The sequence below is a fragment of the Chelonia mydas genome, chromosome 3 (genome assembly GCF_015237465.2).
Source record: "Chelonia mydas isolate rCheMyd1 chromosome 3, rCheMyd1.pri.v2, whole genome shotgun sequence".
Classification (NCBI taxonomy): Eukaryota; Metazoa; Chordata; order Testudines; family Cheloniidae; genus Chelonia; species Chelonia mydas.
In genome coordinates, this window is record NC_057851.1 from 49,665,459 (window position 1) to 49,680,699 (window position 15,241).

Below are 15,241 nucleotides of genomic sequence, written 5' to 3' on the forward strand. Positions count from 1 at the left end.
TGTTGCACAAATGTATGAAATTTTCACAACTTTATAAACTGTCATAACACAACACCCTTACCTTGTTAATACATTACTACCAGATAAATGTTCTTTCAGGTTTACTTTGAAATAACTGTCACCCCAGTACTGTTTTGGTTTGTATTCCCTTTGGTGAGTCTCAGGGCACAGATAGACTTTCTTTATTATCTATAAATGGCACTGTACTGAGATTATGTATAGTGACTAATCAGTAACTTTTGCATATTGTCAGTGTTAACTATTTTCCTCCTAAATGTTTTCTGTGTTAGTAGTTTATGATAATTTATTGCATTTTTTGTGATACAGTATTAGACATCTCTGTCTGTTCCTGTCACTGTACTTCTAATAGTGCTAAAGGGCATCCACAGATTTACAGTGAATCATTACAGTATTTTCCTGAATAAATGTAATCAAATGGAATTTGTGCAGAATGTTTCATTTCACAATGCCACTCAATAGAGAAATGTTAAATCTCTCGAGAGGTAGCCTCTTAAACAGCTGAGAAATTTTAGCCACCTGAAGAAAAAATGCATCTATATTCCCCAAGGAGAGTTTCTTTTAGCTTCTTGAAACTAAATGACTGAAATTATTTTAATTTGACCATCTAAAAGAAATCTACATTGTCTTCTAATTAACATCTATGCAGTCCAATAGCCCTAAATAATAGGTTTTCATGAACACACCACGAGTGTCAAATTCTAGAACAGCAGGTAAGCAGGATTCAATATTTAAGCTATGATTTAAAAAAAAAAAACACCAACCAACCAACCAAACAAACAAAAAAAACCCTCTAAATATTAAAGCCCTAGGAATTATCTTTCATCACCTTTGTTAAATTTTCCAAAATGTCATTTTTCATGACCTTGAAAAAGGTTCGGTGCACCTCTAAGCTTTTCATCACTTCTATCAGCTAGATGATTAGTTCCATCTATTTCATGGCATAAATCCACAACTGGGGTGATTAAAGGCTAGTACATGTAAGTTAAAGCCTGAAGAACTGTAGAACTGGATTGAAGAAATAAATATCTGTAGATGCATGCATAAATTGGTTTCACTGGAAAACAAGTATTGCTCTCCCAATTTAAAAATATAACAAGGTCTTTCAGCCCATATTTACAGCCGAGTAATGAGCAAGTGAAAAATTTTTGCAGAATGTGTGTTCTCATTTAAATTTCCATGGAAGAGTCAGTTTTGTAATTTTTCATAGACAATGCTATATAGTATGTATAGTACTTAAAAAAAAAAAAACCACACCTAAGAGTACATTTGAGAAGCAGTACTTAGCATTTTTAAAACAGGAAATGTATTATAAATCAGTAAGGAAAACAAGACCATGCAACCATGCCAAATCTAATCATGAAAAAGTCACACATCACACACTTACAATGAGAAACAAAATAAAACAAAACAGAAGTCCAAATATTACCATTACATACCTGCATACATTTCTGAAAAAACAGAGATAAAACACAAGTTGAATCTATTACTTATGTGAAACAGTTTCTAAAAATAAAATTAAGTAACCAAGCCATACAAATAAGTTAACAATTATTGAGTAATGGAGATCTGTATCTACCTCTATGTTCCCAAGTTTCGTATTGTGAACGCTAAAGCACAATTTATTGTAAAAATTGAAGAGTTTTATTACTCTCTCTCAAAGTTAGGGAAGAACATTTCTAAGGAAAACAAATAAGCTTTTCAGAAAGTTACCTGATTTTTATGTTTCTATTGAAATTAAAGAAAAAGGTTTCTTTTCCTGTTCTGGTTTTAATACAAAATCTTTGCTTATTACAAAAGCTTTGTTTATTACACCAGGGTTCAGCAAAAATGACATTCAAGTATATTAGAAAGACAAGGTGGGTGAGGTAGTATCTTTTATTGCACCAACTTTTGTTGCTGAGAGAGACAAGTTTTCAAGACACACAAGAAAAGCTCTACATGGCTCGAAAGCTTGTCTCTCTCACCACAGATGTTGGTGCAATAAAAGATATTAGTTCTCCCATGTTGTCTCGCTAATATCCTGGGACCAACAGGGTTACAACTACACTACATTTAAGTATATGAAAAATGAAGGTGATGGGCAGAGAGGGGGAAAGTCAGACTGATATGCCCAAGTGCTCATTTATATCATAGACAGGGCTGGCGGAGCAGCCTATTATTAAGGTTGCCTGACACCTCCCATTATTACACTCAGTTTTCAGTTGTTTATAATTTTGCCAAACTTTAACCATTTGGGCTGAAATGTCAGACATGCTGGGTGTCTGCTTACTTAAAGTTTCAGCGAAAAGGGTCGACCCATTTCCAAGAATAAGGTTAGGGAAAATGATGTTGTTTTACCATTTAATACAACAAATCTGGTGTCCCTTCTTTTGAACAGAACTAACATGCTTAGGAGGAGGGATTTGATATTTGTTAAGGGAATGGGCAGTGTATCAAGGATGGACCTTTTGCCATCCACATGAAAATCTTCACAAAGTTAGCCAGGGTACAAGCTTTTGAGAAAAATCACACTTTCAACATGCTCAGTACATATCTTTGAGTTAGCAGCTAACTTCCCCAAAGAGTCCATCCTCATTTGACATACTTTATCCCCTAATATATCCCACACAAGACCAGATAGTGCGTGTGCATTCACACTGAGCAGGCTCTAACCCCTCAGAGTTCCTAAGTGTGACAGGACTGTGTATGCACCATAGCTAAGAGTGACTGAGAAAGGTCCTTCTAGCCTAGGGCTATGAGGGTTCAGAAGAATTTCCCCAGTAATGGCTGGGGTGGGGTCAGGCATGGGAATTGAGTAGAACCTGTATGATCCTGGGCTCTCAATGACTCCATACTGTCAACCAGGAAGCATGGAGGATGAAGTCATCTGATGTGAATGTAGAGGGGACAACAACTGGACAAAGGGGAGGAAAAGAGTAGATTTGGACCAGGTGTCTGGTAAGACTGGGAATGGAGATGGAGAGACAAACTGAGATGGCCTGGGCAAGGAGACTGGGACTGGGAACTGGTGGGGGAATGGAGGATGTGGGTGGGGAGGTGGAAACCAGTTGTTTCAGGTGCAGGGAGAAAACTGGGACTGGCTGGTCAAAAAAGGAATGGGGACAAGGAGCCACGGGGTGAAGAGACTGGGTCATGGAACAGGAGACAGGGCAGAGGATGGCTGAGACTGGATGAGGAGCTAAGAGAGGGAGACTAGGACTGAGAGTCAGTGGATGAGAGGGGATAGACAAATCAGACAAGGCTCTGGGTGGGGGTAATTGGAACAGACTGGACTAGTACACTGAGACTGGGTATGGGAAGGGGCAGAGATTTGGAAAGGGTAGGGAAATTGGGGCTCAGAGTATGATGGGGAGACTGACTGGCTGGGCAAAGAGACAGATCCAAATCTTAAGGAATGGAGAGTGGGATTGGGTAGACAAGGAAAATCAGACAGGGAGAAGGGAGTCGGGGTGGGGAAGAGACAAGGCTGGGGTCAGGTTTGAGGGCAGAAAGGGTAAAGCCTGGGGGAGGAAGAAGAATGGGCAGAAGAGTCTGTGCCACCAGAGCACACTCCTCTCCAGAGCCTGGAATGGAGTCCAAGATTCCTGAGTAAACAAATTAAAGTTATTTCAGATCAACTTGGGGAGTAGGTTCCAAAATTTAGGGCCTCTCTTAGAAGCCATTTTGTAGTCAGCCCCCCTACCTTTTGTAATATGTTCACCAGCCAGAAAGGCATGGATCCACATTAACTTGAGCCAGGTACCTTTTAGAGTGCACCATCAGGGTCTACATGGGGCAGTGAGAGTACAAATGTTACAGCACGTTATACCTCTGATGTGCTTTGCCATGCTGTATAGAAGAAAAAAAACCCTTAAATGTAGCCTGTGAATGCTGAAAAAGTAATTGGTCTATTATCTGTACTTAGTCTTCTGCCTTCATGAGCACTTATGAATTTTACATATCTATTTTCTAATTACTATTTCTCATACTAGAGTGTCCTATACTGAAAACTCCATTATTATTCTAGCTTTTCAACCAATGTAAGCTTTTTATTTTTTGCTGAGTTCTCTTTCTCATTTGTTTACTTTCTTGTGCAAAATATTTAATGGCCAATTACAATTTTTGGTTTAATCTTAATTGCAGCACATTTGGGGACATGTGTCATTAAGATGGTAACGAATAAACAGACATTTCCTCAGAATTGTATTTCAATTTCTCGCCACAATTATATATTTGATTAAAAGGGCATTCTTATTAGCAGTATATAGACCAAATAAAATGCAGTGTATCTTTTTAATGAGTCACACAGTAAATCGGAACAAAGGACAATTTTTGCTCTAATACTGGAAAGCAAGAAAAAATACCTTTTGAAAAATAAATATTTTTTCTACAATTACCATAGACGTACTGAATAATGATATAGACAAATCTTGGCCAAATAGGAAAATACTGTACTTCCTTCCTCTGTTCTAAACTATATGGGATAAGGATGAGGAGGGGGAAATGATCAATCACTGGAGAGCCTTCCAACAGTTTGTTTGGGTCTCCATCCTCAGCCATGCCCACCATATTTTGGGTACAGGTGAGACTTCGGTCCATATATTCTTACTGATGCATCGCGTTTGCAAGGCAACCCCCAGTGCAGGGGTGGCCAACCTGAGCCTGAGAAGGAGACAGCATTTACCAAAGAGCCACAGTAATATGTCAGCAGCCCCGCATCAGCTCCCCGGCCCCCGCTCCTCCCACCCACCGGCAGCCCCGCCAATCAGTGCTTCCCCCTCCCTCCCCGCACCTACTGATCAGCTATTTCGTGGCGTGCAGGAGGCTCTGGTGGGGAGGGGGAGGATCGAGGGCATGGCAGGCTCAAGGGAGGGGGTGGAGTGGGGGCAGGGCCTGTGGCAGAGCCAGGGGTGGAGCAGTGAGCATCCCGCAGCACATTGGAAAGTTGGTGCCTGTCGCTCCAGCCCCGGAGTCGCTGCCTATACAAGGAGCCGCATATTAACTTCTGAGGAGCCACACGTGGCTCCAGAGCCACAGGCTGGCCACCCCTGCCCCAGTACAAACATTGGATGCACATGCAGTCCTTTTATCCACCCCTTGTTAGCTACCCCAAATGAAGAAAAGTTGAAGTAAAGTCACGACTCCTCCTTTATCCTCTACACTGGCCAACTGAGCTGACTGGTTTCACAGAGATGAGTGATGGATGTCCTTAAAGCTGTAGCAGTGGGCATGCTCCCTCTGCATCCTGGGATACTCTAGGGGCATCAAAAATCACATTATAGGGGTGCAACATTGGAACATCTTGCAATAGTCTGACTATTTCCCTTGTTTCATTGATAACACCATGTCCAAATTAGATTATTAAATCCCCCAGGCAGGAACAAGTAAAGTTGCATTTATTTCTACAGAACTGTAGAAATAAGTGTTTTGGTGACATCAAGAGCCTCTCAGGGCTTCCTCAGAATATATAGAAAGTAATTATGATGGAGAAGGGTAATGGTCGAGGAGTTGCAGTGCCCCAGTGGCCGTACTTGGAGGCATTATGCCTTTGGGAGGGTGTGCATGGGAAGCACACCCCATACATAGCTGGCCAGATTTTTTTGGTCTATGCATGTGTGTGCATTTGCCAGTGGGATGCCTGGCTTCCACTTCCTTTTGGGGTGACTAATGTCCCATGGGATGGTAGCAGGCTGCTTTGATTGAAAGGACTGCAAATGTGGCTAGTCCGCGTCTTCCCCATCAACACTGGTGCACAGACCCAGACACAATCTGACTATCACAGATGGGCCTGCTCTGGTAGAACTAAGCTTGATACTGCAGGCACTCATTGCCTTAATTCCCATTTAAAAAAGGGGGAGCTGATTGCACTTGTAGTTGTGATCCTATAAGCCCCTCAATGCCCAGTGGCAGAGGGCCCACTATTTTGTAACTCATACCAGACTTGACACAATCTCCAACTCAAATACACTGTTGCCATAATATGTATCCAAAAGGTGTCTTGTAAGGTATCATATGTAAACTCATAACACTCTAGTCCTATCATTGTGTGATGTATGCACAGTATGTATATAAGGCCTTATTATGTGTGCTGGAAATATATCCTTAAAGCATGTTTTGGAAGCAGTGTATAAATCAAGCATGCCCTAAACAAAGAAATGTAGATGTATCTGTCTGACTGGCTTGATTGCAGGCAGAGGACAATGAAAGTACTTTTATATAAATAAAGCAATCAAGCTAGCAAGTGGGGAACCAAAGAACTTAGTGAGCACATGGGGGGACAGAGTCTGCACTGGGATCCTTCCTGGCTTTTGAGGCAGAGACAATACACTCTGATAAAGACAAAGGGGCAAAAAGATATTCTTTAGGGGAAATAGAGAAAAATCTGATACCTGAACCTGATACTCTTGGCCTGAAGGGCAGGAGATGCTGCTCTTTTGCTACATGTGAAAAATGGTTTTAGGTAAAGATATAGGTTGCTAGAATTAAGTTGTAGTCATTTTTGTTTTACTTGTAATGATTCTCTGTTTCTGTTATCTTTGCTTAGTATCACTTACATTTCTATTCTTTGTTAATAAACTTACTTTTAGTTTTACTATAAACCAGGGATTGGCAACCTTTGGCACGTGGCCCGTCAGGGAAATTCGCTGGTGGGCCAGGACAGTTTGTTTACCTGCAGCGTCCGCAGGTTCAGCCGATCGTAACTCCCATTGGCCGTGGTTTGCCATGCCAGGCTAATGGGGGCTGCGGGAAGTGGTGCAGGCTGAGGCTGGAGACCCAAACAGAGCTCCCGCCGACTGGGAGCAGCCTGAGCTAAGTGCCACAGGGCTGGAGCCCACACCCCAAACTTTCTGCCCCAGATCAGAACTTCCTCCCACACGCTAACTCCCTCCCACACCCCCTCCGCCCTCCCCCCACCTCTCTCTCTCCCTCCCCAACCCAACCCAACCCCGGGCTCCAGGTCAGAATCCCTTCCTTCACCCTAATGTCCTCCCAGAGCCCACACCCCAAGCCCCAGCCCTGATCCCCATCCCAGAGCCTGCACCCCATCCTGCACCCAACCTCCTTCCGCAGCCTGAGCCCCCTCCTGCACCCCAAGCCCCTCATCTCTGGGCCCACTCCAAAGCTCACACCCCCAGGTGGAGGCTCCCCTCACACACCCCAAACTCCTGCCCCAGCCCAGTGAAAGTGAGTGAGGGTGAGGGAGAGTGAGCAACAGAGGGAGGGGGGATGGAGTGAGTGGGGGTTGGGGCCTTGGAGAAAGGACGGGGCAGAGGCCTAAAAGAAGGGGCGGGGCAAGGGTGTTCGGTTTTGTGTGATTAGAAAGTTGGCAACGCTAGGTGGAACAGCTTCAACAGAAGAGATTGAAGGTAACCAAGCTTGGTGGTTAGGTTGCTTAGCTCAGAGATCTGAGTTCAAGTACCTACTCTAGAGTGGGGATTTGAAGCGGGGTCTCCCCCCATCCTACACAAATACCCTAATCACTGTGATAAACATTTGTAAGTAGGTGTTGAAACCAGGTTTTGTGCAGCAAGCCCTGAAAAAAAAAATCACAGCTTAAACTTGCTGAATCAAATAGTGAATAGGTTTGGGATGACCAAAATGATTTTTTTCTGTGAATAAACTATTTATCTGAAAAATTTCACTGAGCTTTACATGCTACTACTATATTCAGGATCTACAGTTCCCATTTCCTGAATAAGAATTTTGCATTTAATGAAATTTTAAACTACCATTTGTGAACTGAATTGAACTTTCTGAAAATTACCACCGCAAACTTAAACTGGCATGTGTTTGGCTTTTTGCCACTTTAGCTTTGTATGTAAGATTTCTGGATTGCCAGCAAGACTTTATTCAATAGTGACAAATTGCATGACTGAAAACTGATGTTTTTGAGGGCAAAGCCACTCATCTAATCCCACAGAGAATATAGGAGGCCAGGTAGTTGTGCATTGCTTATCATTGAATTAGATTGTCTAGTCACCACCTGGAACAATGCCATAAGATATATGATTTATCATACAGTAGTGTTTATCCCCAATTGAAAGAATGTGCATCCCTGAGGCATAATGCCTCATGATGCTCAAACAAGGACAATGCAGCTCTGACATCTGTATGACAACTATTTCTTCATGATGAGCAGAGCTGCAAGCTAGGAGAGAGGGAAATTAGGAAAGGGTGGTTTGGGAGAATGTCAGTGGATGCAGATGCACCCTTTAGTTAGAAGACACTTTGAAAGAGTTAATTCTAAGAAATTCTAAGGTGCTATCACACCTGCTACATAGGTTCTATGGGTATTGAAGTAAGTGCCCACCAACACAATGTAGCCCCTACTGCACATACAGAAAAAGACAATGTCTGATTGTGTGAAAGGTTTTATTTTATTACTTGGATCTTCAAATAAACCTGAAATGGTATATGCTGAAAAATCATTTTTTTGCTAAATGAGACATTTTTAGCCTGGGCCAACAAAGATCTACAGTGCATCAAATGTGGTAGGCTGAAGTTTGCAAAGGTATGTTGAGAAGCCACTGAGCATAAACAAATGAGTTGCTTTCCCTTTCCCCCCACCTCTCCCGTTGAAAATTAAAAGAGATGACACTTTTATAACAGAATAATGGTTAAGGTCATCTTATTTCTCTCTGTAAAGAGGATACACTCAATTGTGCATTTAAGACTCTTCTGCAGGAAAGGAACAGTGTGGTAACTACAAGACAAAATGTGACAAAGGGGACTCTAAAATTTACTAACTGTAACATTCTTAGTTCATGAGTGATTTTTAGTTCAATTTGATAACACACGTCCGTGTTTCTCTACAACTATGTCTTCACTGAAATGGTTAATATCCACAAGTGAGATGTGGCCGCAGAATGCGTCTCCCACCGGCTGTTCTCTTCTGAAACATTTAATACCAATTCTATAATAACAGTGATTCTATTACAGAAGTGCTACAATTGTAGAATCAATACCATAATAGAAGAGTTTATTATAATAACTCCTCTGTTAGGATATTGTAATGGAATCAACCTCGTCTCCTCACTGATAGGCCTATTTATATATTTCAATAGATACATTATAGCAAACAGACAGTTTCATATTGACCATATTTTCCTGGGCCATCAGCGTCCTAGTGCTAATTTTAAACTTTGACCTTTCTCCTGTCTCCAAAATTACAAACCCCTTCCTAGATCCCAGATCCAAGTCGGCCCATAACTCAACTACTTTGTCAAAGGGGTCACAACAGAAAAAATCAACAGTATAGCAAAATACCCAATATCTTTCTGGTAAGATGCTTCAGTGTACATTACTATCTTTCAGTGTTACACCTTAGGGATGAAAGAAAAACAAAGAATCCCCAGAGCAATTGCACATTTGTAATGATTCATATAGTGGAACCTGGCAGAAGCTACCAATCTAGATGTGTTCCCAGGTTAAAGGTTTAAATGGGGAGAAAATGTCATGCGGCATTATGCGATGGGAAGTAAATAGCAGTCCAATATCCAGATCTGGGTTATAACACAATACTTGGGTGATTTATACTATTCCAAGGGATTATAAAGTACAAAGGAGAACACATAAAAATAGCAAAAACAGGACAATAAAAGTTTTCTGTATACCTTGGCTTTGAATTGGGGTGATTTGGAAATGGGGGGAAATCCACATTTAGGAAGAGGAGGAGGAATCACCACCCTGCCAGGGAACACTCACAAACACATGTTATGTATGTGGAGTGGATATCCAGGTGATACATGGGAGATCATATAATATATAAATTTACTACATGCTTGTGAAATTTATCAAATGCCTATAACCTGTCCACTAAATCCCAGGACTCATTCTAACAATCCTAATTCCTGAAAAGTTTACAGAGCAGTCATTTAAAAAAAAAGAAAAAGAAAAATCTGAAGTAGAAATATTTCCTTCTTCCTCCCACAAATTTAGAGTCCACCCCCACATTTCAAATTACTCATTCCATGGCCCAAAGATGGGATGATTTAGTTCTGAGCCAGTAAATAGCTTTTCTAGACAAAAGTGTCACGATTTTGAAGTCCAGCATATCATGGACTAGAACCAGGACATTATACTATTGGAAAGAGGAGTCTAATTTTCCCCCAAAGGTTCCAGCCCTTGCTTCTAACCATGGAAGGGGCCTGAGATAGCAGACTTTACAGTTGTGAAATTTTTAGTCATAGCTAAGTCATTTTAGGTCACATCAGGAAAGGGTTTAAATGTACAGTAGATTTTGCTTATCGGTAATCACACGGATGTCAGCAAAACAGTTACCATTATGCAGCAGTCACCAATAAGGGGAAGGTAGGTTTGTTGGGCTACAGACAGGGAAGGAAGCACTGGGACATGCCTTCCCTGGACACAGCCTTGCAAACCTACCTGTGGGTTTAGCAGCAGTTTGAGGGGCTGAAGCCAGGGAAGCCATGTCTCAGTGCTTCCTTCCCTGGCTGCAGCCACAAAAACCTTCCTGTGCCTGAGTCCTTTCTTTCAGAAAAGTTCTCAGTAAATGGCATGCCATTGCCAATATCTGAATCACATTAACAAAGACAGTAGAATGGAATTGGTTCCCAGCAAAATGTTGCTATTAACTGGCAGTTGTTAATATCAAGGTTGCACCCACTCTGTTAGTCATTTTTTCTCCTTCTACGGTCTGCACAATTGAACACATATTACTCAATTCATCTCTGTGGTGGAGCTGTGCTCTACATAGGGTCAAGAATGGGTTAAAGGTGGCCAGTTTAGTCCCAAAGATCCCAAGAGACCATTCCAGTATCTGGAATGGCCAAAACACAGTTCCGCATCAGATGGGGAGACCATCTTGGAGTATTCCCCTGGTATGAATCCACTGCTTTCTGGGTCCTTTTATGCTGGAGTTATTAGTGCAAAGGGGCTGCCAAGCATTGGTGAAGTAGGCCCATGTTAATTAAGGCACTTGGCTTTAAAGACAAAAGGATTCAAAAACAGTCCTATTACTGTTTTTATAAACTCTCTAAATTAAGACATGTGGAATACATTAAAAATACGTGAGGACGTAAAGGCACTAATTTGGGATTTCACAAATTTCCTGGTATAAAGAAACTAGAAGCAGATATGCTTAAACACATACAAGAGGAAGGGAAAATGGAAAGAAGGAAGGTAAAGATGGAGACAAAACATGTACTCTTTCCACTTTGCCTGCTTTCAAACCAGAAAGAAAAGCAAGGGATAAGTGGGAGAAAGAGAAACAAAACCTTTACTCTTTGGAATTCTCCTGGACAAGCTCATATCACAGGGAAACTCTGACAATAGACAGAAGGGCATTAAGGAGAAAAGCCTGGATAAATAGGAATCTTATCCAAATTAATCAGATATGAATAAGCACGTGGCTTCATTTGGCTAGATTCAGTTTGCATTGCAGCCATTTGACTGTGACATAATCATGTACTTAATTTGCTTTTACGTTCCATCCAGTGGAAGGCTGTGGTTCCGTGCACATATAAACTAGCCAATACATTATAATATGTTTGTGTGTAATGTGCTTGGTGCATATCTTTAAAGTCAGATACTTTGCTTGCAGGATCAAGCCATTAGTATGCAACAAGGATTTATTCCAAACACTCTTGGGCAAATGACATCATTCATAACAGCATAATCTTGAGATACGTTTTGCATTGAATTTGAGAGGGGGAAAAAAAAAGAAATCACATGTCAATTTAAAAATATTTAATAGATTAAAAATTTCAGCTTGCTATTGTTTCCTCTAATTATTTTGATTTAGTTTCTCTACTTTAAAAATATTTTTGCAAGGTGAATTACCTATATGTAAGCAGGGTCTGAATGAGCTCTCCCCTGACAGCAAGTAATGAGCTGGGGAGGGGAAAAGGCTTCAGGACCAGACTGTATTTACATGAACACATCCACTCTGCCTAGGTGTCCAGCAGACAGATTTGTGTTGCCAAAGTGACCAATTTTGCTTGCTATTGGGTTACAAATCACTATAGAGATGCTAATAACTAAACTGTATAGAATCATAGAATCATAGAATCATAGAATATCAGGGTTGGAAGGGACCCCAGAAGGTCATCTAGTCCAACCCCCTGCTCAAAGCAGGACCAAGTCCCAGTTAAATCATCCCAGCCAGGGCTTTGTCAAGCCTGACCTTAAAAACCTGTAAGGAAGGAGATTCTACCACCTCCCTAGGTAACGCATTCCAGTGTTTCACCACCCTCTTAGTGAAAAAGTTTTTCCTAATATCCAATCTAAACCTCCCCCATTGCAACTTGAATATATTAAAGTATATATTTATATATATATATATATATATATATATAAGTATATATTGTATATATTTAAGTTTATTAATCTAAATTTGAAAATAAGAACATAAGTACATAAGAATGGCCATACTGGGTCAGACCAAAGGTCCATTCAGCCCAGTATCCTGTCTACTGACAGTGGCCAATGCCAGGTGCCCCAGAGGGAGTGAACCTAACAGGTAATGATCTAGTGATCTCTCTCCTGCCATCCATCTCCACCGTCTAACAAACAGAGGCTAGGGACACCATTCCTTACCCATCCTGGCTAATAGCCATTAATGGACCTCCATTAATTTATCCAGTTCTCTTTTAAACCCTGGTATAATCCTAGCCTTCATGACCTCCTCAGGCAAGGAGTTCCACAGGTTGATTGTGCGCTGAGTGAAGAACTTCCTTTTATTTGTTTTAAACCTGCTACCCATTAATTGCATTTGGTGGCCCCTAGTTCTGATATTATGGGAACAAGTAAACAACTTTTCCTTATTCACTTTCTCCATACCACCCATGATTTTATATACCTCTATCATATCCCTCCTCAGTCTCCTCTTTTCCAAGATGGGAAATTTGGGTTATTTATGTGTTGTTTTACTTTCAAATCAACCTTTGCAATTTTGGATAATTTAAGCAGTATACCCATATAAAATCTGATCCACAGTGCGGAAATGATGTGTACTGCCAGCAAGCACCTGGACTGCCCATGCTGTGCTGGAAAAACTCTTCATCCTTCTAATCAGAACCAATTCTGAAATTATGGTGGACACAGATCATCAACCTCTATTAGTTTATCAGACTGAATCAAGTAGCATTATAAATTAAGATTGAATTCATAAATTAAAACTAAAAAGTGATAGCCTATATGCAGAGTTTTGACCATTAACTAAAATAATAAAACAAACATTGAGGCTTGATTGTTTCTTATGAATTATTAATTTACTGCAGCCATCTTCCCCAAAGGGGGAAAAAAACCCACCAGCTTAACTAACAAAAGAAAATGGTCTTTTAATGATTATTCTAGAGACCTTAACATGAGCCATTACATTAAACTGTAGAAGGAAAGAAACTTTAGATTTAATTTATAAATCATTGATAGTATATTTTAATTGATGTTATTATTTAAATTAGATTTGTTCAAGAATAATGTACAATCTGCCATTACAATTTTTATCAATGAGAAATTAAAATTAAAAACACCAAGCAATTCTTCTGAAAAAGATCACCCCATTACAGTCTGAACATTAAATACATTTTCCTTAAAATTATCAACAGAAATAATCAAACAATTTGTGGATACCAACATAACTATAAATTGCCATTCTGAATGTGCAAAAATAATTAGAAAATTACATGGGTAATCAAATTAGAGAAAAAAAAATCAAATAGTGAAAACCAACTGAAGTTTTCCAAAACTACTCAATTGCCATTTACCCCTCATTTCCTCTCTGCACAGAATCTTATTTTGTTAGTAAAGTGATTTTATAGTATCCCTTCTGATTAATAACAAAATTATTTTAGTAGCTGCATAAACAATGTTTATTTCACATTAGTTGCAGACTAAGAGATAATTGGTTGGTCTCTTTAAAAGTTCTGTTTGAGAAAATGAAGGACTAATAACACTGTTAGAAGAGTGAAATGAGTTCAGACAAGCGACAGAAATGCTTTCTAAAGTTAATTATGTTTGCTTTCCCCTCTCCCTCAGTATTCATTACCTTTAAATGGAGCCACACATTGGCAGAAGTAATTACCAGGTTGGTCAATGCAGGTGGCTCCATTCTTGCAGGGAAATGAGGCACACTCATCTAGATCTGTTTCACATCTTGCACCTTTGAAAAGATTTTGAGATTAGTAAGACAAACAGGTGTCAATTTATAGTTCTTCAATTTATACTTCAAAAATCTCAAATGACTTGTGATGAGAAGCAAGTCTAAATCAGGCAAATAAGGACTCCACATATATTAGTGTCACAGTCCATTTATTTCACCTCACCACAAGCCACAACAACTTCTTTCTGAATTATTAAACACTGACTAATCTTCCCTAGGTGTGGAAGCATTCAAGGCCTGTTTAGATGTGACCTAATTTATCTTGTACTGTTTAGTTTACAGATGAAGTCAGTGTTCCAGTTTGTTGGAATGCAAATGAAACATTAGGCTAGGGGAGATAAAAAGAAATGAGAAGGAAGCACCAGGAAATTAGTCAATAATATCTCAATGGGCTAGAAAGCTAGATACTTTATTGATGCCACTCACCAGCAAAGCCAGGTAGACAGATACATTCATATCCACTGATAAGGTCTTCACAGGTTGCATTGTGGAGACAGGGTGATGAGTGACATTCGTTTATGTTGATTTCACAGGTTGTGCCTATAGACGGATGGGAAAGTGTAGGGGAAGAGGAAATTTTATAGCATCAACATATTTCAATATAAATATGTATTCTATTGTATTTAAAATAGTTCACCTATTGAGAATTTTCTGTCAGAAACATTATACCTTGAGTCTATGCCTCTAAAGCAATATTCTGATATTTTATCGTTTGAGTTATTTATTGATTTTTCCAATAAAGACCTAAAAACATAGTCTTCACTGTCACTGAATTGATTCTTATGACTTAAGGCAGGCAATTTCCTTACCAATTTATATCAATATATAAAAAAAATAGAAAGCAAATGGCATTGAAATATAATAGAATGCATTTGCTTTGACATGGAGGGAAATCTTCATTTCTATTCTTGATAAGGCAGTAAGTAAACTCTCACAAAATGAAAGAAGAAATGTTATGTAGACAAAAAAAAAAAAAGGTTATATCAGTCTAGAACATAACTACTTAACTACCACATCACCGTAAGTAACTAAGGGGAACAGATATTGTGTGACTAATATTTCTGAAAGAAATTCATTTCTTGTAATTTAAGACACAATAACTGAAAAATGACAACTTGA

At 39.8% G+C, this 15,241-nt stretch overlaps 1 protein-coding gene across 1 annotated transcript in view; it reads right to left on the minus strand.

Annotated features, from left to right (window-relative positions):
- The window catches only part of LOC122464966 (protein eyes shut homolog), a 210,696-nt gene that overhangs the window by 100,110 nt on the left and 95,345 nt on the right, over positions 1 to 15,241 (minus strand). Inside the window, exons 6-7 of the mRNA XM_043542443.1 lie at positions 14,549 to 14,662; positions 14,009 to 14,122 (exon numbers count right to left, since the gene is read on the minus strand). Of these exons, the coding sequence (XP_043398378.1) occupies positions 14,009 to 14,122; positions 14,549 to 14,662 (228 nt within the window). The remainder of the gene's footprint in view (positions 1 to 14,008; positions 14,123 to 14,548; positions 14,663 to 15,241) is intronic.